General features: G+C 41.8%; 1 protein-coding gene and 1 long non-coding RNA gene across 3 annotated transcripts; both read left to right on the top strand.

Moving 5' to 3' along the window:
- The first annotated feature begins 2,561 nt into the window (after window positions 1-2,561).
- On the top strand, window positions 2,562-15,035 carry LOC308083138 (uncharacterized protein). 2 transcript variants are annotated; one of them, XM_080425299.1, is made up of 5 exons: window positions 2,562-2,674; window positions 5,136-6,217; window positions 10,419-10,844; window positions 12,986-13,220; window positions 13,964-15,035. In XM_080425299.1, the coding sequence occupies exons 2-5, from the start codon at window positions 5,938-5,940 to the stop codon at window positions 14,685-14,687; spliced, it is 1,665 nt and encodes a 554-aa protein (XP_080281425.1). In that variant the 5' UTR covers window positions 2,562-2,674; window positions 5,136-5,937; the 3' UTR covers window positions 14,688-15,035. The 2 variants fall into 2 exon arrangements, with proteins under 2 accessions (XP_080281425.1, XP_080281424.1); XM_080425298.1 differs by having other exon boundaries at window positions 12,983-13,220.
- Window positions 15,036-18,764: 3,729 nt separating this feature from the next.
- On the top strand, window positions 18,765-20,391 carry LOC308083145. Its single transcript, XR_013932974.1, has 2 exons — window positions 18,765-19,711; window positions 19,760-20,391. It is a non-coding gene; the product is annotated as an uncharacterized lncRNA (long non-coding RNA).
- The last annotated feature ends 1,688 nt before the right edge of the window (window positions 20,392-22,079 follow it).

Below are 22,079 nucleotides of genomic sequence, written 5' to 3'. Positions count from 1 at the left end.
AAAACTTGATAATCTCCCATTCAATGCATTGATAGCATCCAAATGGGGAGGCAATGTTCAGTGTCTTTCCCAAGGACACTTAGACATGTGGAGCCGGGATTCGAACCGCCACCGAGTATTGAAAGCAAATTAAACATACTGAGAAATAACAAGGGAATATATTGGTTAAACTATGGTTGAATATGTATTGTTTAGGGGGAGAGAGAAAGTTTGGGTGGACATTTTCTGAGGCTTACTGCTCAAAGCAAACAATTCAGTTTGTGTGAACAAAGGAACCAGCTGAGGACTCTTAGCATAACATTGTATGGTTCTGACTGTTAAAACAATGGTTACAAATATCATTGGAAATTAGAAATTAAAGTAAAAATGCACATATAGCCTACTCTCTCTCACTGTTTCTCTCTCTCATATATATATATATATATATATATATATATATATATATATATATAGTACTGCAAAGTGGGGGAAATACACATATAACTGTTTAAATCTATTGTGAAAACTATATATAAGGCTGAACAGTAGCAGGTGAACATTAGGCCTGCCCTTTTTTTTTTTAGGCCCAACGTTTCCAAAAAGGTACAAGTATGAATCATGCTCTAATTTAAAATTGGGACATATATTTCACAATAATAACATATGTACATGTTCTAAATGGTAAATAAATGGTAAATGGTGCATTTATATAGCGCTTCTATCCGAAGCGCTTTACATTGATGGTGCCATTAACCCATTCACACACACATTCATACACCGATGGCGGAGGAAACCATGCAAGGCACCAACCTGCTCATCGGGAGCAATTAGGGGTTCAGCGTCTTGCTCAAGGACACTTCGACACTAACTCTAGGGGAGCGCCCCAGCCCGGGATCGAACTGGGAACCTTGCGGTTTTCCAGTTCACTCTACCCGGCCACTTTACCCTTGAGCCACTGCCGCCCTGTTCTAGACATTGTAATGTTCACCAAAAAAAAAAAAAAGGCATATTACTTACGTTTTTGTGAGGAATATCTTCCAGAGAAAAAAGAGATGCTGTTCCAACAGAGATTTTTCAAGTTGTGATGATTCCCCGCTCTGTGGGGGGTATTTATATGCAAATATCCTGGCCAATGGCATTGTAAGACTAAACAATAGGACCCAATGAGGATTTAGAGGTGAAAAAATAACAGAAAAAAAAATATTTAAACATCTTTCTTTATAAAATATAATTGTTTCCAATAGGCATCACTGGGTCTTAGAGGGTTAAGGACGTGTAACTTACGACTTTAAGGACGTGTAACTTACGACTTGTAGCAGTGAGCGGCAGACAGCACCCACTGGCTGGAGATCAGGGAGCCTCCACAGATCAAGAAATTGTCTAGAAAGACGGTCAACGAGGTCATCGCGACCTCGTTGACATTAATTGTCTGCCTTTAAAAATAACATGTCTGGGCCAAAAATACATAGTAAAAAATAAAAATAAATCACACCCTGTGTGAAGTGGGCGGTGTCTTGCTAGCTAATCACAATACTGAATGGAGTCAACCAATATCGTACAAAAATAAGAAAGAAATACATTTATTGAAACACTCTTTATGATGGAAGAAACCATAACTTGAAAAAAACCAATATATGGTTTTTTTCAAGTTATGGTTTCTTATATAGGGCTATGCACATGTGTCATGTGACACTGGCCAATCACAGTCCTGAATAGACTGTGATTGGCCAATCACGGTGCAGGGTTAGGCGGGGTAAATTTTTGTACATTTTTGGCCAATGCACATTCCTGCACATTGTACAAATATCCAAACCTCACTTAAAAAGTACACAGGAGCCGAGATACAGCCTTTTTAAGTAATAAGTTAAACAAGAAGTGAATGGAGCAACAAATCTTCAGATAATGATATCTTGGGTTCTGAACATTCCCGCTCAAAATATGTATATATATATATATATATATATATATATATTCCAAAAAGTGATAAGTCGTTCTTGGCAGTGAGAGAGGTAAATCGGTTAAAAAAATCGATTGAAACTGGTGAGAATTTAAATCGATTTAATAAAAAAATTATCGGATGCAAACAGCAGAGGGTGAGTAAAAAAAAGAGAAGAAAATACAGGATCTTTGTAAGAGAATTGATTAAAAAATGAGTTTTCAGTCATTTGCTACTGTATTGAAAAGAGGATAAGAGAAAACACAGTATTTAAAAAAAAAAAAAAAAAAAGAGAAGAAATACTGGATTTGTCTAAGAGAAAACAAAAAAACATCTTTCCACTGGTCATCAAATTATTGTCTCAGGAATGCGACAAAAACTAAAAAATCTCCATGAATCCAAGGTTTCATGGGGTGTGTAATTGACAGAAAATAAGTAATTTTTTGGGTGAACTATCCTTTTAATACAGTCTAGTGCCCCAGGGCAACACTTTATTAATATGTATATAAATATGTCTCTTAAATGTAGTTGAAAACAGTCAATGTCTTAAAAAAAAAAAAAATATTCCACATAAAATAAAATAAATACAATTTCACAACGTTTTGTCTCTTGAACATAGCACCGCCCCCCCCCCCCCGGTCCGTGACGTCAATGAGAAGCGACGTGTGTCCTCCTCCTCAGTGTATCTCCAGAGAGGAACAGAGCTCACAGACCAGTGGTTTGTTGTGTTTACATCCATGTGAACACATGTCCTCTAAGGTAAGACCACCAGCACCCTGACAGACCCCCCCCACCCCACAGCACCCTGATACCCAACACAATGACAACAAGCTCAGAGTGTTGTTAGCCTCTGTTAGCTACAGATGCTACATGCAGGATCAGCAGGTCTAATGTATGCGGAATGCGCAACCATTGCGGATGTGGTGCAGCGGCTCCGTATCGATGCGCATTAATGCGACACACTGGCACCTTGTTTACCTGTTAGTTTGTATTGTTTACCTGCTGTCTACAGGGTTATTTATGTTGTTTACATGTTGTACAGTACAGGGTACAGTCAGAGGTGTTGTTGTCATAATTGTCATGCCAAAAGGACCCCCCAGAATCGATGTGTATTTTTAGTGTTTTGTCATGATCCCACTTCTGTTCTGACACCGTTATTAACGTGAGGTTTTCGCGCACCGAGCTGGAATCGAACCCGCGGGTCTCTCCAGCTCGGCAGACAGCTGTGGCAGGTTAACAGGCAACGCCGAGAGAGCTTATAGCTCCCCTGGGGGAGCTTTTAAGTTACGGCCGGGTGTTTTGACCCCCCACTGAGAGAAGACTGTTGTTGTTGTGCTGCTACTGTGTAGGTACTGGAGACATGACAGTGGAGAGAATGGAACTGTTATGATCTGATTATAGCGATGATTATAGATCGTCTCGTTGGGATAACTTCAGACTTTAGAATCAGCTTTATTTATGGTCACATCATGATAGGGTTGCAGGTGTGTGAACACCTGTGAACAGGTGGGTGACATTAGCCGCTAGGGTTGTAGTCGAGACCACCTAAAGCGAGTCCAAGTCAAGACCAAGTCCGAGGGGGGGGGGGGGGCGAGTCTGAGTCAAGACCGAGTCCGGAAGGCCAGGGATCCGGGGTCAAGTCCGAGTCGAGACCGAGACCAGATTTTTTTTAAATTATTATTATTATTTGATAGCTGTCCATAAGCACCAGACAGCTCTCTTATAATGTTAATGTGAATGGGCTCCTCATAATATGGGTTTAATAACAAATATTTCATTGCATTGTAGTGACTTGGACTCGAGTGGACTCGGTGGGGGTAGAGTCCCGAGTCCCTTAGTCCGAGACCGAGTCAAGACCGAGTCAAATCATGGGCGAGACCGAGACGAGACCGAGTAAATCAAAATGCGGACCCGAGACCGGTCTCGAGTACTACAACCCAATAGCCGCAAGCAACTCTTAGATCCTATCGAGCACCGAAGTCTGACGTAATTTACACATCCTAGGTTTCGCGGTTTTCCACCCCCGTTCTGAATCCCCATAGACGTGTTTAATATCGCGTCAAATAAGAACTGTGTTCCAAAAATAAACAAATGACCCCGGCGGTTTGACTCTTATGGATATGAAGCATCAACTGACGGTGAGAAAACGATAATGTTACTTCCGCCGAATTAGTAAAATTTTCGCCAGAAACAGACCAATCAAATATATCAAATGTATTTGATATATATGTGACTGACTATCATAAACGATACAGAGCCTCCTCCCTGACAATATCTCCGAGACAGTTTGTTTATTTTTGGACCACAATTCTTATATGAGACGATTCTATGATGACCCAATGTTATTCTCCATAGAGAATTTACTTTACGAACCAGGGGATGAACGAGTGACGTCAGGACTTCTGTACTCTATTCTCTTGAATCCTGAATCTACAGTTGTAATACCAACCCTTGACAGCCCATTCATCCATTCCAAACAGCAGTTTATGGGTATCGGTCAGTGAAGTGTAGACTGCCCCAACGCTCCTGATTTCGTGTATAGAGGGGCGGGTGTATAGAGCCGGCGAGAGACTGCGCCTGATCCCATTGGTTCACCGATCTGTCCGTCAACCCCCGCCCCGTTAACACGACATTACGAGTGACGCCCACTGTACTCTGGTTGGTTGGGAAATGAAACACTTCCTCATACCGAGTTCACCGACTCGCTGGGCCAGGCTTTTATTTTTTAGCAAAACTAAACAATAAAAGCCTGGAGATCGAGGCTAGTGAAGTGTAACTGTTCCTCATGTGGCTGCCTGGGCCCTGGGGAGAGTCCTATAAGAGAAGTTAGTGTTGTTAGAATAGATCAAGGACAGAATTGTACAACTTGTCTGTTACAGTATACTGTAGGATTTAAAGCTATGATGTGAACAATCAATCTAATACATTCTTAGCTTCTAGCTGCTGAGGTTATAGTGAAATGAACCACTTTCAACTCGTGGCATCTATATTTTGTACATGTGATACTGTAGGCAAAAAAGAAAAGACGGATCAACAAGCTCACAGCACGTCACCAATATGTGAACACCCTCTGTTTTTTTTTTTTGCTGGGGACTCCCTGGAACCCCTTCAGGGACCCCACTTTGCGTAACAAGTGCGTTAGATCGCATCATTTACCTCCTATATTTACAGTTTAAACATGTTGTAAACCCAGATGTTTTGTTTGTTGTTTCTGTTCCAGCTGTGTGAAGGATCCTCTGCCTGGATGTTCAGACAACAACTGAACCGTGTTGATGAGGGAGGACTGAGCTAACAGCATCCAGCCTCATATATAACCTACATGTGGACTTATTATTATTATTATTATTTTGGATGGACCTTTTTATGAACGGCTGTAGGCACTAGGCAGCAACCATACATCTCTGTTATTATTCTATACAATATTATGTGAACTTATTCGGCACAGTTGATTTGATTTGATTTGAACGGCGTTCCAAGAGGAAAACGTTTTCGAGATCAGTCAAGGACCCCCTAATTTATATGTATTTGGCCTCGCGGACCCCCATTTGATAAGAGTTTGTGCCAGGGACCCCCCCCCCGATAAGAGAAGATTTTTGTTGTGATATTAGATTACACTTTACAATTAGATTCGTTTTTATTTTGCCTATACTGTATGTGGGGAGAGAGAGAAACCTAGGAATAGTCATTCTATTACTTACTCTGATTGGACTAAACTCCTAGCTGGTGAAATAACAGGGAAATTAAACCTGTTCCTCATTCTTGCTGGGGAACCCCCTGGAACCCCCCTCAAGGGACGGACGGACGGACCCCCACTTTGAGCAACCACAGTCCTTAATGACGTAGCACACGTGATGTGAAGACGTAACCATGCACTTTGCCGTAAGAAGCCGGGTGTCGCGTGGCGTGGCGTTGGTTAGCGGGGGGGGCGGCGGCGGCGGCAGCGCCCGCGGCGGTGGGCGGTGAATCGGCGGCGTGCCAGTGGACGGTGACGCTGTGAGCCGTCCGGAAGCCCCCGACCCTTCATGACGGAGTACTATGAGGAGGGGGGGCTGCTGTACGAGCAGTCCCCCCCCATGCACATCAAGGTGGAGTCCCCCGAGGGCGCGCTGGGCGGAGGGGGCGTGTCCGAGGACGGCTTCCCCCGGGAGGACGAGGACTCGGAGGGCAGCTGCGACCAGAACGGCGGCGGCGGCGGCGGCGGGGGGGGGCTGCCGGGGGGGCTGCCCTTCAACGTGGTGGTGGTGCACCCCAACATCATGGCCGCCGGCATGTCCTCGGACGACCTGCTGTCCTTAGAACAGAGTAAGTAAGGAGTTCCATTCCGTGAAGGTTGTAACCAGTGGTGGAAAAAGTACTCAAATTCTTTACTTAAGTAAAAGTACCAATACTGCAATATAAAAATACTCTGTTACAAGTAAAAGTCCAGAATTCAAAATTTACTTGAGTAAAAGTACAAAAGTATTGGCATCAAAATGTACTTAAAGTACCAAAAGTAAAAGTACAAACATATTTGAAAATAGCAGATCTACAAGCTCACAACGCGTCGCATCGCGACGCGTTGTGAGCTTGTAGATCGGCTATTTTCAAATAGCCTAGGTATAAAATATGGCTAAAGTGGTTAATGTATGTTTTATAATATAATAATTTATATCCGAAAAGTAACTAGTAACTAAAGTTTTCAAATAATTGTAGTGGAGTAAAAGTACAATATTTGCCTCTGAGATGTAGTGGAGTAGAAGTAAAAGTATTGGAAATTGGAAATACTCAAGTAAAGTACAAATACCTCAAAATTGTACTTAAGTACAGTAATTAAGTAAATGTACTTAGTTACTTTCCACCACTGGTTGTAACTACATACATGGACAGACCTGTCGTAGTCGTTTCCATGTTGAGAAAGGTTCAACACATTTTCAAATATTAAAAAAAAAGCAGAAATAGCAGATCTACAAGCTTACAACGCGTCACAAAGTGATGCGTTGTAAGCCTGTAGATCAGCTTGTAGAGCATTAGCGGTGATAGCTATTTCTGCTATTTTTACATGTATACAATTTTTAAATATGTCAATCATTTCTTTGTATATTTATGTTTTGTCATATCTGGTCTGTGCTAATAGGCAAACAGGAATTACATTTGTATTCATATGTTCCAAATGTTCAACGCTAAACACACAATTAAATCGTTAATCGCAATTATTTGAGTGACAATTAATCGTCAAGTTAATTTTGTAATGGTGACAGGTCTATACATGGATTAAAGTTCTCAGTCGCCATGACTGATTTACCTCATTTAGATTCCATAGACGCCAGCATGTCTTTTATGGAAGCATGTTGTGCAGCGAAAATATTTCTACATTAAGCTGTAAATGCATTTTTCACACAGTTTCACAAATCACACATGGAGGACTTGGCCATAGAAACATCTTCAGTTGTGAGATTTTATTTAGCTTTAATCCATGTACATAACACGATACGACCTTAGAACAGAGTAAGTAGGAGTTCCATGGAGGTTGTAACCTGCTCTGGGTTGATGTGGAAAACCACTGCTTTGACCGCAACATATTCTAAATCATTTGGAAAATAGATGATCTCCAAGCTCTCAGTTGAGATGCATTGTGAGAAAATGATTCAAATTTGTAAACTAGATTTTCCTGTGTGTTTATGCCATGTTTTGGCCGGTTGTTCACCAAAGTGTATTTCTCCCAGCTGAAAACCAAAGGCGCTCTTCTAAAATGCTCATCCAAACACCCCAAAGTTCAACTACTCGTTGACCACATAAAAACACATCATATCGAGTAATATAGATGTCGCAATAGCAGTTGTAGTGTAACTGTGGTCCTATGGAACACACTCTGTTTCCAAGGTATTTAAATGAGTTTGGTATCTCAGATATGATGGCAGTATCACAGAGCTCCTCCTCAGCACTGCACTACGGCTGTGCGGGGGCTGAGAGCATGATATTGCGGCATGTCAGATCTTCAGGTAGCTTTTTTTTTTTTTAGATTCATGTCTGCTCTTGAATGCCAAAAAGACAGTCTGCATGGCCTTCTCCAAAAGACCAGTGTTGTTGGAGTCTTCAAATGTGTTTCTGGGTGGGGAGGAACTTGAACTTGTCCCAGAGTTCAAATACCTCGGAGTCATACTAGACTCAACCCTAACTTTTAAAAAACATGTGAAGAAAGTCACAAATACGATTAAATTCAACCTTCAAAATTTTAAACAAATTAGACCCTTCCTGACAGTTGGAGCTGCCAGATCGTATCTTCACTGTATGATCCTATCACACATTGAGTACTGTTTTACAAACTGGTCTTGCACAGGCGTGACGATTCTAAAACCCATCGAACAGCTCTACAAAAGTGCGCTCAAGGTGTTTGACAGGAAGCCTCACTCTTATCATCATTGTAACATACTCAGGAGGCTCAATTTTTTTTCCTTCGACAATTTCAAAAAGTTCAAACAGGTTGGGGTCATATACAAGACCTTACATGGTCTGTGCCCGCCCCCCCTAAGGGAATTCATTAAAAGGAAGCCTGAAAGAGGAATCAGTACCAGAGCAACCACTCGAGGAGATTGTGAAGTGCCGCACCGGCAAACAACCTTCGGTCAAAATGTCCTCTCAGTACAGGGTTGTGTAGCATGGAATGGCCTTCCTCTACATATAAGGGATTGTGCTACATTTCCATCTTTTAAATGTGAAAAGATGGTTGCTTGAAAACCAAAGCTGCAACCATTTGTGATCATATTTTAGGTTCATTTTTAGGCTATGTGATGTAATGTAATTGTATTTCACCGTTTGTCTGTTTTCTGATGTTATTGTTTTTCTGTTTTGTGTGAGGACTGCGGATGAAAATTAGCATCTTTGCTAAATCCGGTGTATTTACGTTCATGTGACGTTCATTAATATGCTCTGTCCTGTCTAAATAAACAAATAAAGTAAAGTAAAGTATTAATGCATTTAGACCGGGAACGCATCTGTGTCCTTTTTAGATTTAAGCTATAACCATTATTTTATACTTTGGCTATTCAAAAATAGCAGATATACAAGCTCATATATATATACAAGCTTGTAGATCTGCTGTTTTTTGGAAAATTTGTGAAAATCTTTGTTTATAATCTTTTAAAGTGAAAACGTTTTACTCAAATCTTTGGAACAAGCTTTTTCCATGTCAAGGACCCCCAAAATTATATGTATTTGGCCGCGGACCCCCGTCTCAAAATGTTTCGTTCCAGGGACCCCTGGAAGCAAAGATTTGAGTTACAAATGTTCACATTAAAATATATATATATATTCAAAGATTTGCAGAAATACCTGTATTTAGTTGGGTGGCAGTGTCTCACACACCACAAATAGCAGATCTACAAGTTCGCAACCTGTCGCGCTGCGATGTACTGTGAGCTTGTAGATTGGCTATTTGTGATGCGAGATATGATGCGCGGCTAAGTATACAAATCAGGCCATAATGCATCAATCATGTCACATGACATAACGCTGATAATGCATTTTATCATCCCATACAGATATGATGGACGATATATTGTGCGTCCCTAGAAATGTTTATTATTGATTTGCATAGCATAACCCCCAGCCCTGACCCCAGCCATGTTCAGCCTTATCTTCATATACCGTAATTTTCGCACTATAAGCCGCACCTGATTATAAGCCGCAGCAGCTAAATTGAATGTTTGGAACATATATAAGCCGCACTGGACTATAAGCCGCGGGTGTAAAATCCATAGATTTAGGAGGTCCCCTAGTGGCCGTTAGCTGTAAAAATCCATAGATAAGCCGCACCGTTATATAAGCCGCAGGGTCGAAAAATTGGGAAAAAGTCGCTGCTTATAGTCCGAAATTTACGGTAATTATAACATGGTACCATTTCTGTCTACTCACTCTGCCTCTCAGATTTGACTGATGTCACAGGTTCCTGAAGTGTCCAGAGCCCTCCTCTGAGACACAGAGTGACTAGACAGAAATGGTACCATCCTATGATGAGCATTAGTGAGGACCAATTGTATGAAGATAAGGTTGTAAAAGTGTTTATCTAAGTACTGTGTCTAAAGTTAAGGCCCTCTCCTCTCTGCTCTGCAGACAGGGAGATGTCGGCAGTGTTGGGTTCATGTGGTTAAACAGTGTGTAATGTGTCCTCCCTGCAGACAGGGGGATGTCAGCAGTGTTGGGTTCATATGGTTAACCCATTAAGACCTGAGAAGATTCTAGAAATGTCTTCTAAATCCTAACAATTTTTTGAAAAAAAAACCCAATTTTTTTTTACGCGATTTTTCAAAAATAGCAGATCTACAAGCTCATAGCGCGGCACTCGGTGCCGCGCTATGAGCTTGTATATCTGCTATTTTTGAATAGCCAAAGGCATCTAAAGTGACACAGAAGCGTTCCAGGTATCAATGGGTTAAACAGTGTGTAATGTGTCCTCCCTGCAGACAGGGGGATGTCAGCAGTGTTGGGTTCATGTGGTTAAACAGTGTGTAATGTGTCCTCCCTGCAGACAGGGGGATGTCGGCAGCGCTGGCTGCGGGCGGGGCAGGTAAGCGGAAGAGTCGTTTCAGCGGGGCGGAGCTGGAGGTGCTGGTGTCAGAGGTCACCCGCTGTGAAGGAGAGCTGTTCGGCCCCGCGGGGCGGCTCCGCCGGCGGGAGAGGGAGCGCATCTGGGCGGGCATCCTGGAGCGGGTGAACGCCGTGTCCAGGGTGCCGCGCACCCTCCGCGAGGTCAAGAAGCGCTGGGACGACCTGAAGAGGCGCAACGGCGGCAGGCTGGCCGACGCCCGCCACCGCACCTGTTACCTCCCGTCCAGCAGGGGGTCCTCCATGCTGGGCCGGCCGTCCCAGTCCAGCCCCAGGCTTCAGCAGGCCCGGCAGAAGCAGAGCACCAGGGCAAAGAGCAGTTTCCCATGCTTCACCGACTCTGATCCAGGTAAAATGCTTATTGTTATTATTATTATACTTAGGATCTGTCTAGGGATGCAAATTATCGATTAATTCATGAATTGAGAAGCGGTGATTTATAGGACCAAAAGGAGAATTCTTGTCCGAAACCGAAAATGAGTGCAGAAACATAATTGCCTTGATGTATATAACATTAACGAGCCTCAACGAGCATCAGCTGGACACAGACACACACACCTACCCTCTGCAGTGCTCTATCTATGGAGTCTGTCTCATTTCTCTCCAAAAAGCCCTTGAATATGATTAAGGATTACTCTGATTATGGTACCTTACCTGTAACTTTCACTAGCCCCCCCCCCCCCCCCCAAGAAAAAGGAATAAGACTTTTTTTTTCTTTCAATTAACTCTCTCAGTGCCAATGAAAAAAAATTAAAATGTTCATACTGTGCCAGCATTTTTTATTTTTATTTTTGTTAAAAAGAAAAGTGCTTAGGAAGCAAGATACAGCCTTTTTCAGTTATAAGTTAAACAAGGAGTGAATGGAGCAGCAAATCTTCGGATCACGATATCTTGGGTTATGAACATTATTTTCAAAAAGAAAAAAGAAGTAAATTAAGTAAATTCTTAACGGCAATTAATTGATTATAGATGAATTGTTAACATCCCTAGATCTTTCTTTCTGGGGTACGCTAGTGAGTCGCCTAGTATCAAGATACTAAACATCCTCTCTGCATTTTTCCACAAGCTCACAATGTTACACATTTTGAGCTTGTAGACTAGAAGGCTATTTTACACAATATGTATATGTATTATTTGTATTATTTTTACACAAATGGCTTGAGAACTGTGTCTATATCTCTCTGTGTTCCTGTGTTTAGAGCCAGTGGTGAGTGTTTAGAGCCAGTGGCCACATTCTCACACTTTTATGATCATGAAACTAAAGACGTGTTGATATTTCTGCACTTCAATCTTACAAGGACTGAGGTTTGACATGTGTCACTCTCCAGACCACAAGTCTAGCAGGGTGACAGAAATGTGCCACAGTGTTGTTGTTGTTTCTAGCTGGCTTAGCTTGTTATTATTTAGTTTACATAAGTAGTAGTTACTTGTAGTTAAACACTTGAACCCTAGCGTCCCTATCCTGGCTGAGGCCAACAATTTGTCAAAAATAGCAGAGCTGTGTTGTGAACTTGTACATCAGCTATATTTGGCGAGATATACTTTAGTTAAGTTGCTTCTTTTTATTTGTTTTGTAAGGCGACTTTGGGTACTAAGAAAAGAGCTATATATGTCTGATATATAAGTATATAGAGTTTAAGTGGTTAAGGATTAACTTGTAAAACATAATGTCAAAGTAATGTCAGCTCCCTGTTGCAGAAGCGCGTTTAATGTATTTTATTTATGCTGTGAACAGTTTTTTTTTAGTTTTTGTAGTGTAGTGTGTAGTTATAAAGTGTTGGATATAATGTATGTACCAATACCTTTTTTTACGCGTTTTTATGTTTTCCATATAGGACCACAATGGAATTAAGTCTCTGACTTTATTGTGTTTTTTATCCTTGACTGTCTTTTGAGAAGCTGTTGATTTCATCGACTAAAACTATGACGAGAAATGTTGGTCGACTACCTTTTTTTCACTGACGAAAACTAAATAAAAACTAAGCTATGATGACTAAAACTAAATGTAATACATTGACAATTTCATCAACACATAAAAACTAGACTAAAATGTTAGAGAGGGATCTAGTGGAGAAGAGATCCAGTAGAACTAAAAGACAAGTCATTTTATGTTTAGTTGCGCTCGGGTGTTGCGCTCTGAAAATAGCAGATCTACAAGCTCACAACGCGTCGCGCAGCGAGCTTGTAGATCTGCTATTTTCAGCATGCAACCAAGTGTAAAATCAGCCAATACGACGCCGTCAAGGCACCGCCAACATACATTTTAGTCGACTAAATCAACTGTAGATTTAGTCGACTAAAACTAGACTAACAGTAGAACATTTCAGATGACTGAAATATGACTAAAACTTTGATTTAAAAGACTATGACTAAAACTGAATAAGAAATGTGCTGTTAAAATCAACTCTGTTGAGAAGCATGTTTGTTGTTATTTCAAACCTCTACGTCAAATACATCAAATCAAGTGTTGTTCCCTGTGTGTTCCAGTAGGGGGCGGAGGGGACGGGTCTGAGCGGGACGGCCTGGAGAAGGACGAGGACAACCCAGAGAGGGACAGGGACATGGTGGGAGACCCCGACTGTGACGGGGGTCCAGAGAACAGCATGGAGGACAAGCTGGGCCTGGGCCTGGGCCTGGGCATCGGACCCCCGCCGCCCTCTGAACGATGGCTGCCCCCCTCGCCGCTCTACAGCGCCCCCTTCTTCAACGGCAGCCCTCCTTCCAGGTCAGTAGAGTTCAGCCATTTTTCATTCGTTTTTAGGTTTTATTTCATTTTTGACTTTATGTTTTCAGATTAGTTTTTATTTAGTTAATAAAGAGGGTTTTGCTACTTTAGTTTAGTTTAGTTTTTATTTTGTGAAAATGCTTTTAGTTTGAGTTTGTTTTTTATTTGTTGATTCAGTGTTTCTTTATTGTAGACTGTTGCCTCCCACAACGTTCATACAGTGATCCGGGGCTAAAGCGGATCGTCCAGCTTCTGTCTGGTCTTTGCAGTCGTGCAAATTTGTTTTACTGTAAAAAAAAAAAAGAGAAATATTTTTATTTTATTTTAAATATACTAGTCCATTACCCGTCCGGGCATATGAGCACCCAAAGTATGTGCAGAGTGTGGGTTATGCGCTGTGCACAGACAGTATGTACGGGATGGAACGGGACTTTGCACTTGGTACCTGCAACAGTTCCAACACACCTGTCGCCGCGGCGCAGAGCCACAGAGAACACATACAAACACCGGCTCATAAAAACACACACACACACACACACACACACACACACGGCCGGACACACGTCGCTCCCACAACCTGCATTATAACATCGGGATGTGTTTTTGGAGTAGCTGTGAACATGATGTGGTCCTGTCCATGTGGTGTTGTGGTGTACTTACTGTAGTCCCTGCCCAGTCCGTGGCAGGGACTGAGCAGTAAGTTATTTATCTATAATCCTCTGGGCGTTCTCTCTCCCCGGCAGCCCCCAGCCGTCTCTGGGGGCCCAGCAGGGGGGTCCCCTGGAGGCCCCGCCGCGCAGCTCCTGGCTGGAGGACGAGCTGCGGGTGCTGGGCGAGGCGGCCGTCCAGCTGGGCGACCGCGTGGAGAAGAGCCTGAGGGAGTTCGGCGACGGCTTCCGCCGGGACCTGCGGACGCTGGTGGCCTCGCAGGAGTCCCTGGCCGTCAGCCTGCAGCAGAACAACGTCCTGCTGCAGAGGCTCCTGGGAGTGCTGGAGGCGCAGCAGCAAGCGCCGCAAGCGCCTCAGCAGCAACACCACCGGGTTCAGCAGCCGCACCAACCTGTAGTAATGGACGCAAGACCACCCCCCAAACCGCAAGCGTCGCAACAGCAACACGTCCCGCCACCGCAACAGGCTCCAACGGAACAACCACAGCAGTCAGAGCAGCAGCTGCAGACACACTCGGCACAACAACAGTCGCAGCAGCAGCAGCTCCCCCGACGGTCCAATAATCCGTCGGCCGGCGCATCGGCCTCGGCATCGGCAACGGCGGCGGTCGCCACATCGTCGCCTCCCCCCGCGCCGGAGATGCTGCACGGCGGCGGCGGCACTTTCCGCCCCGATCCTCCCCCGGCGCCGCCCCCCGCCCCCGTCCCCACGCCCGTGGCCACGGCGGGCATGAACGGAACTTCGCAGCGGCCGCGGCGGGGCAGAACTGTGGATCACAGGCGAAGGAGACGGCGCTGAAGAAGATGACGGAGTTAAAGCCTGGTTTGTGTTGCTGAGCGCCGAGGACCGCGATGAACAGCAGCAGATCTGCAAGCCCACAACGCGTCGTTGTGGGCTTGTAGTTCTGGGTATTCTCGCGCGCAACAGAGTATGAATCAAGACTTTTCGTGTAAAACACAGACCCGATTATGCTCGACACACACGCACACGCACACGCGCACGCACACACACACACACACACACACACACACACACACACACACACACACACACACAGTGGTGGAAAAAGTACTCAAATTCTTTACTTAAGTAAAAGTACCAATACTGCAATATAAAAATACTCTGTACAAGTAAAAGTCCAAAATAAAAAAATTAGTACCAAAAGTAAAAGTACTAAATATTTGAAAATAGCCGATCTACAAGCTCACAACGCGTCGCGATGCGACGCGTTGTGAGCTTGTAGATCTGCTATTTTCAAATAGCCTATGTATAAAATAGGGCTGAAGTGGTTAATGTACGTTTCATTATATCATACTTTATATCTGTAAAGTAACTAGTAACTAAAGTTTTCAAATAATTGTAGTGGAGTAAAAGTACAATATTTGCCTCTGAGATGTAGTGGAGTAGAAGTAAAAGTATTGGAAATTGGAAATACTCAAGTGAAGTACAAATACCTCAAAATTGTATTTAAGTACAGTGCTTGAGTACATGTACTTAGTTACTTTCCACCACTGCAGACACACACACACACACACACACACACACACACACCCACACACAGACACACACACACACACACACACACACAGGGTCGAGCGTTATTGAACTTGCTGTCAGAACATCTTGCTTGAAATCATGTTCTTCTTCCCTTTTATTTTTTTCACCCCTTTTCTATTGACTCTGTTGTAAATAATAATCTGTTAGTCTTAGTTCTCTGTCAGGACGGCTCCTCCATCTGTAAACCAACGCACTCTGAACCCATCAGACTAACATGGTTACAGGTATAAAACCACATGAACCCTACAACACAAAGTCCCTGTTCTGGGGAAGGTCATAATTTGTCATTATGAATAAAAGAGATATGAATAATTATGCACATCCCCCACAGTCCTTAGAACACTAAGACCTGGAACACATCTGTGCCATTTTAAGATTTTTATTTTGGCTATTCAAAAATAGCAGATATACAAGCTCATAGTGCGGCACTCGGTACCGCGCTATGAGCTTGTAGATCTGCTATTTTTTGCTGAATCGTGAAAATGTGTGCAAATCTTTGAACATTTTAAAAGCGAACATTTGTCAAATGTTTTGTTCCAGAGGCAAAGATTAGAGTTAAGATTAGAGTTACAAATGTTGTTTAAAAAAATGTATATATTCAAAGATTTGCACACACTTTCACGATGTTTCTAAAAAATTGCAGCTCTACAAGCTCATAGCGCGGCACTCTGTGCCGCGCTATGAGCTTGTAGATCTGCTATTTTTTAATAGCCAAAGACATCTAAAATGACAGAGATGAGCTCCCGGATTGAACAGGTTAAATGTAGAAATGTCACCAGACATCCAGTATAAGTGAGGATCTCTGATCATCAAGACTAACCCATAATAGGCCAATGTTAGGTGAAAATCGTCAAAACATTCGGGCAACAATTGCCGATCTACAAGCTCACAGCGTGCCGTGTTGTGAGCTTGTAGAGAGGTCATATAGGGTTCAAGTGGTTTTATTGAACCCTCAGAGAATCTGATGAACATAATATCATGGGGTAGGACTCAACGTTTCCTTTTTAAAGGAGCACCCATTTTCAACCTTTTATCTTCATATAATTGTTCCTCACTAATGTCCATAAGGTGGCGCCATGTCTGTTCTGTGTCTCAAGAGGGGGGCTGTGGACGGTTCAGCATCCCGCCTACCAGTGACATCATCGGTAGGCGGGTTTGGTCATATCGATCAAGATTTTTATTTATCTAATCTATATATGCTCAAAATCTCTGCTACTTATAAAATAATAGTTATAGCTCATACATGGGCAACTGGCGGCCCGGGGGACACGTGCGGCCCTCGCCTTCACTTAATGCGGCCCCACAGGTTAATATTGCAATACTGATATATTATTGATTTCAGCCAAATTGTCCAAACATGCAAACATGACCCGCTCTTTTAACCGTATTTAAGTTCATAAAGTTAACTTAAGTTAAGTATAACTAAATGCATTTGAAATAAAAAAAAAAGCTACTTTTCAGATTTTTTTTTCAAAAATAGCAAAAAAAATCCAGGATTCCAATTCCAAAATAGCAACAAAAAAAAAGGCGGATCTATAAGCTCAAAACGCCTCGCAATGCGACGCGTTTTGAGCTTGTAGATCAGCTATTTTTGCAACTTTTGTGTGACATTCTAGAATGATGAAGTTAAAATTCGGAGATAAGCGTTTTCTGCCCGACAGCAATGATATGCAACGTGTCCCTCTGGAGTTAGAGTGGAAATATAGTGGCCCTCTGCATCATCACAGTTGCATCACCCTGTTATAGCTACTGAACACATCTAAAATGACACCGTAGGCATTCCTGGGTTCAATGGGTTAACCCACCAATGAGACACACAGTGAGTAGACAGAAACGGCGCCTTCCTATAAAGGACATGATTACTGAGGACCAATTATATGAAGATACGGTCGAAAAATGGTTGGAATGCTCCTTTTTTTAGAAGCCCTGGTGCTGAGGAGGCGTGTCTTATAATAATGCCCGGTTATCCCATGAATAATTAAACCCAGATGTTTAATATGCATGTATTTGTACATGCTTTACATGTATTTGTACATGCTTGGCAGTAGTGCTCAGAAAACTTCGCAGTGCTCTTATTATAACTCCTTTATTACCATGGGGGGGGGGGGGGAACTGTAGATAAAAAAGACCAGCGGTTCACAACCTGTGGGTCGGGGCCCACTGTTGAGGCCGTGAGGATATTGCAAAGTGGGCCGTCAAATAGTTGGCAAATCACTAAGTTTAAAGGGCAAGAACACTTTGGTAGAGGTTTGGGTTGTGTAGTTACCTTGCCATGATGTAAAAGGTGGACAAGAAATAAAAAATAATTGCTGCATTGATTATACATTGATAATTCAAAATATGCTCCCCATTGACTTACATTGTACAGTAAAACAGATCTCAAAGTCACTCTTTTAGCACGTAAACGAAAGTTGATTCAGACAATATAGAACATCACAGAAATGTTCTAATTAATGGAGCAATTATTTTTCATTTCTTGTCCACCTTTGGAGTTACATCATGGCAAGGTAACTACACAACCCAAACCTCTACCAAAGTGGTCTTGCCCTTTAAGACTTTTATTGATCATATGACATTCATATAAAAAAAAACATTTTTGGAAGTGCATAATCCTATTTATAGGTTATTAATGTCATCATGTGTCTCGCTAGCCAATCACAGTACAGGAAAGTGGGCCAATCACAGTGCAGGAAACTAATACTAATGAGGTGCCCCAACCCCACTTATAGGGGCGGCTACACCGCCCAAAAAACATTATTCAAAACCTTGGGGGAAAAAAAATACTTTTCATTGTGATACCAATACAATAGGAATTTAAAGTATACTGTACCACGTTAGTTCCATTGATTGACCATTAAAATACTTTTTTTTTAAAGTGGGCCCCGATCCAGAAACGGTTGATAACCGCTGAGATTTAGACAATCATCAACGTTTGTCACAGAAGGACTTGTAAATCTGCAGTCGTTTTGCCACTTTAATAGTTCTTATTGTACTTTACCTGCAAACTGTACTGTATGTCTGTGCTTTTGGTAAATAGCAGCTTCACCTTAAAACATTCTGTCTGGGAACACATCTGTCATTTTAAGATGTATTTGGCTATTAAAAAATAGCAGATCTACAAGCTCATAGCGCGGCACTCGGTGCCGCGCTATGAGCTTGTAGATCTGCTATTTTTTTTAGATATTGTGGAAAATGTGTGCAAATCTGTGAATATGTATTTTTCAAAAGCGAACATTTGTAACTCATATCTTTGTTTCTGGGGGTCCCTGGAACAAAACATTTTGAGATGGGGGTCCGCGGCCAAATACATATCTAAAAAATGTTTTCTAAATCCTAACAGTGTGTTGCTATATCAGTGGTGCTCCAACTTTTCCACGTCAAGGACCCCCCAAAATGATAAGTATTTGGTCGCGGACCCCCATCTCAAAATATGTTGTTCCAGGGACCCCCCAGAAGCACAGATCAGAGTTAAAAATGTTCTCTTTAAAACATGTATATATATATATATTCAAAGATAATGTTCAAGATTTTTCAAAAAATCGCAGATCTACAAGCTCAAAGCGCGCTTTGAGCTTGTAGATCTGCTATTTTTGAATAGCCAAAGAAATCTTAAAATGACACAGATACGCTCCCGCTCTCAATGTATTGACACTACTACAGGGCTGGGCCATGCGACTGCAAATCAATATCGATGATTATTTCAAACTTTTGCTTTGATTATGATTAGCGAACGATTATTTAAAAAAAAGTGTGAAAAATAGCAGATCTAGAAGCTCACAAAGCATCGCCATCATGCCACGAGCTGTTGTGAGCTCGTAGATCGACCATTCACGCTCGCCACCATCGTACGGGCCAAAAATAATACATGGCTTAAGTGTTTCATCAAATGAATCGATTTGCTCGATTTATTAAACAACATATATTCAATTTATTTCGTGACGATTCGTTGATAAATGCAACATTTATTTTAAATTATAAAAAAATGAAACGCTGCTTCTCAATTAATCGATTGACCTCCGTGAGCAAGATCTAAGGTCGGTTATTGGTTGTAAATGTTAGGTTTGGACTTTCGATATATTGAAGTTAAGTGCCCAGCCCTACGTTCCACCTCCCCGGCCACGGCCAGGCAATAAAGTTGTATTATATTCTATTCAGTGCATTTTGAGACAAACAGGATCAATCTTTGCAGACCCAGACAAGTTATTTAGTGATAATAATTATCACCGGTAGCCCATGCTTCCTTCAAGCACTTCAACCTGTTACTTGTCAGATTTGTTTCGGCATAGACTTCGAGTTAAAAGGGGTTGTTCAAGTGATATTGTTTTGTTCAAAATAAGTGTTCATAGCTCTGTATTCTGATAGTAATCATTGCTATAGAGTGTTTGTTCAGTAACAGGGGTCTGCCCGTCTCTCCAGCTCTTAATAAACAGGATGCAACAAAGTAAGTGAGCAGACTGGGAACTGGAACTGGGAACACAATCAAATTGAAGCTGATAAATGGGTTCTCCTAAGCCAAGGGTTCTCCTAGCTCTGGTCCATAGCGTTAGAAGGAGTTCTCATTAAGGAGAATGCCTTCTAACGCTATGGACCAGAGCTAAGGGTGAGACCCCTGTTACTGAACAAACACTGCTATATACTATCAGAATACAGAGCTTTAACATTTTAACAAAATACTTTTTTGTTTTAACCGAAAGATATCACTTATAACTAGCTTCCTTTTAACATGTTTTGTTTCTGGTGGAGTTGATAGGAGGATATACATGAATAAGTAGGGCTATGTATAATAATCCTGCATGCAGTATGTTTGTGTACATATAGGGTGTTGCAAGGAAAACCACAAAGTAAATCCGAGCTGCGTATCATTTTGCACAATTTATATTTTGTAGATGGCCTCTGTTCTGCTGAAATGTATCAACCAAACTTTAATAAAGTCTCCTATAAATTACACGTGATTCTCATGAGGTGAATACTGCATTTTATTACCAAAACGTAAAACAAAACAAATGGTGTGAAGTCTGACATCTTACATTATACATGTTAACAAAAGAAGATAAATGACAGACTAGAAATAATAAACCAGCAATTTAAGATGATGTATTAGACAGATAGTATAGATCACCAAATACTTGGTTATAAACACGTTGTGAGCTTGTCGATCTGCTATTTTCCTGTGAAAGCTTTCCCCACAATGCAGATGCTGGGTTTTAAGTGGTTAATAAATGTCCACCATGATGACTAATACATCAGTGACAGAGACACTATCTATCTTTGCAAAAGCACAGCATCTTTTAGATGCAATATTACACTTTTCACACCGAATAGCTTTATAGAGTGAAAAGATCATGTACAAAACACATTTTCCATGCATTGAGTGCCTGCCTGCTGATAAAATGTTAATAATTTAAGATAATTAAAAACATGAATACAGTTCTTTGTAGTTATTATGCTAGATTGGCATTTGATGCCACCTTGTGGCCTCTGTGGACATCGTCTTGGTGAGGTCTCGATCCCATCGACCAGAAGGAACGCGCTGTGATTGATTTCTCTCGCGATACTTCCCAGTAACCACACAGTCAGTTACTTGTCACATCATGTGCGTCAAACTCAATCTATGGTTTTAAAACATAAACCATTATTAGTCACTTTCAACCTGGACTCCCTATTTTGAGAATGTATAGGTGAAATAAATGGCCTATAATAATAATAATGTACCAGAGGAAAGTCACCAGAATCTAAATCTTTATTTAGTGAGCATGAATGTGTTTCTCTTCTTTCTTTCTTTCTTTGTTCATATATTCTCTTCCATTCTTTTGTTCAAAGGGGCTCTATTGACATGGAAAACATACATTTATATTGCCAAAGTAAGTGTGAAATAAAAGTACAATCAAAACTAATAAATGTACAATTAAAATAGAATGAACACAACAGTGTGTAAACAGCTGTGTCACATTGTCACTTTACAATCACAAACTAGCTGAGCAAAAATACAACAAAGCAATAATAATAATAATGCTTTGCTTTCACTTTTTGCTTTTGCTGTTAGAATTACTTATATATAGTTTTTCATTATCAGTCATGTTTTCAAGCTCTCTTTGGGGTGTGTTGTCTTAATGTCTTCCTGTTACAGTTGGCAGTTAGCTAGGTGCATAGATGGAGAGATAGTCTGTCTGTCTGTCTGTCTACAATGTAGCAAAATAGTCAAAGAAGAGGTACCTCTTACTATTTGACTATTTTGCTACATTGTTCATTTGTTTGGAAACAATGTCTCTGCTTAAACGTCATCGGTTGACTAGCAACGCACTGACCAATCAGTGCGCGGGGTGTCCCTTGGGGCTATGGGACGTCAGTGTGTGTAGCTCCACTGTCCACATGTGTGAGTGTGTATGTAAAAGTGTGTCTCCTCCAGTAAGCTGTGGTTCAACCATAGAGGTATAATATAACTAGAGGGCGGATTGCCCCGCCCCCAGCTATCATTTCAATGAATGTGCTCAGTGGCGTTTTGAAGCACCCTGAAACCTGCCGGAAGTAGAATTATTGGTTCGATTTTGTATCCCCATAGAGTTATGAGCATGCGCACTAGTGTCCTTTTTGCGTTCTACGGCAGCCCGTGTGTCAAGGATTGAACGCGAGATA

This window comes from Gymnoscopelus braueri, assembly GCF_963280865.1.
Source record: "Gymnoscopelus braueri genome assembly, chromosome: 4".
In the NCBI taxonomy this organism is placed as follows: domain Eukaryota; kingdom Metazoa; phylum Chordata; class Actinopteri; order Myctophiformes; family Myctophidae; genus Gymnoscopelus; species Gymnoscopelus braueri.
The sequence above is the reverse complement of the archived record's forward strand: the minus strand, read 5'-3'. Positions and strand labels throughout refer to the sequence as shown.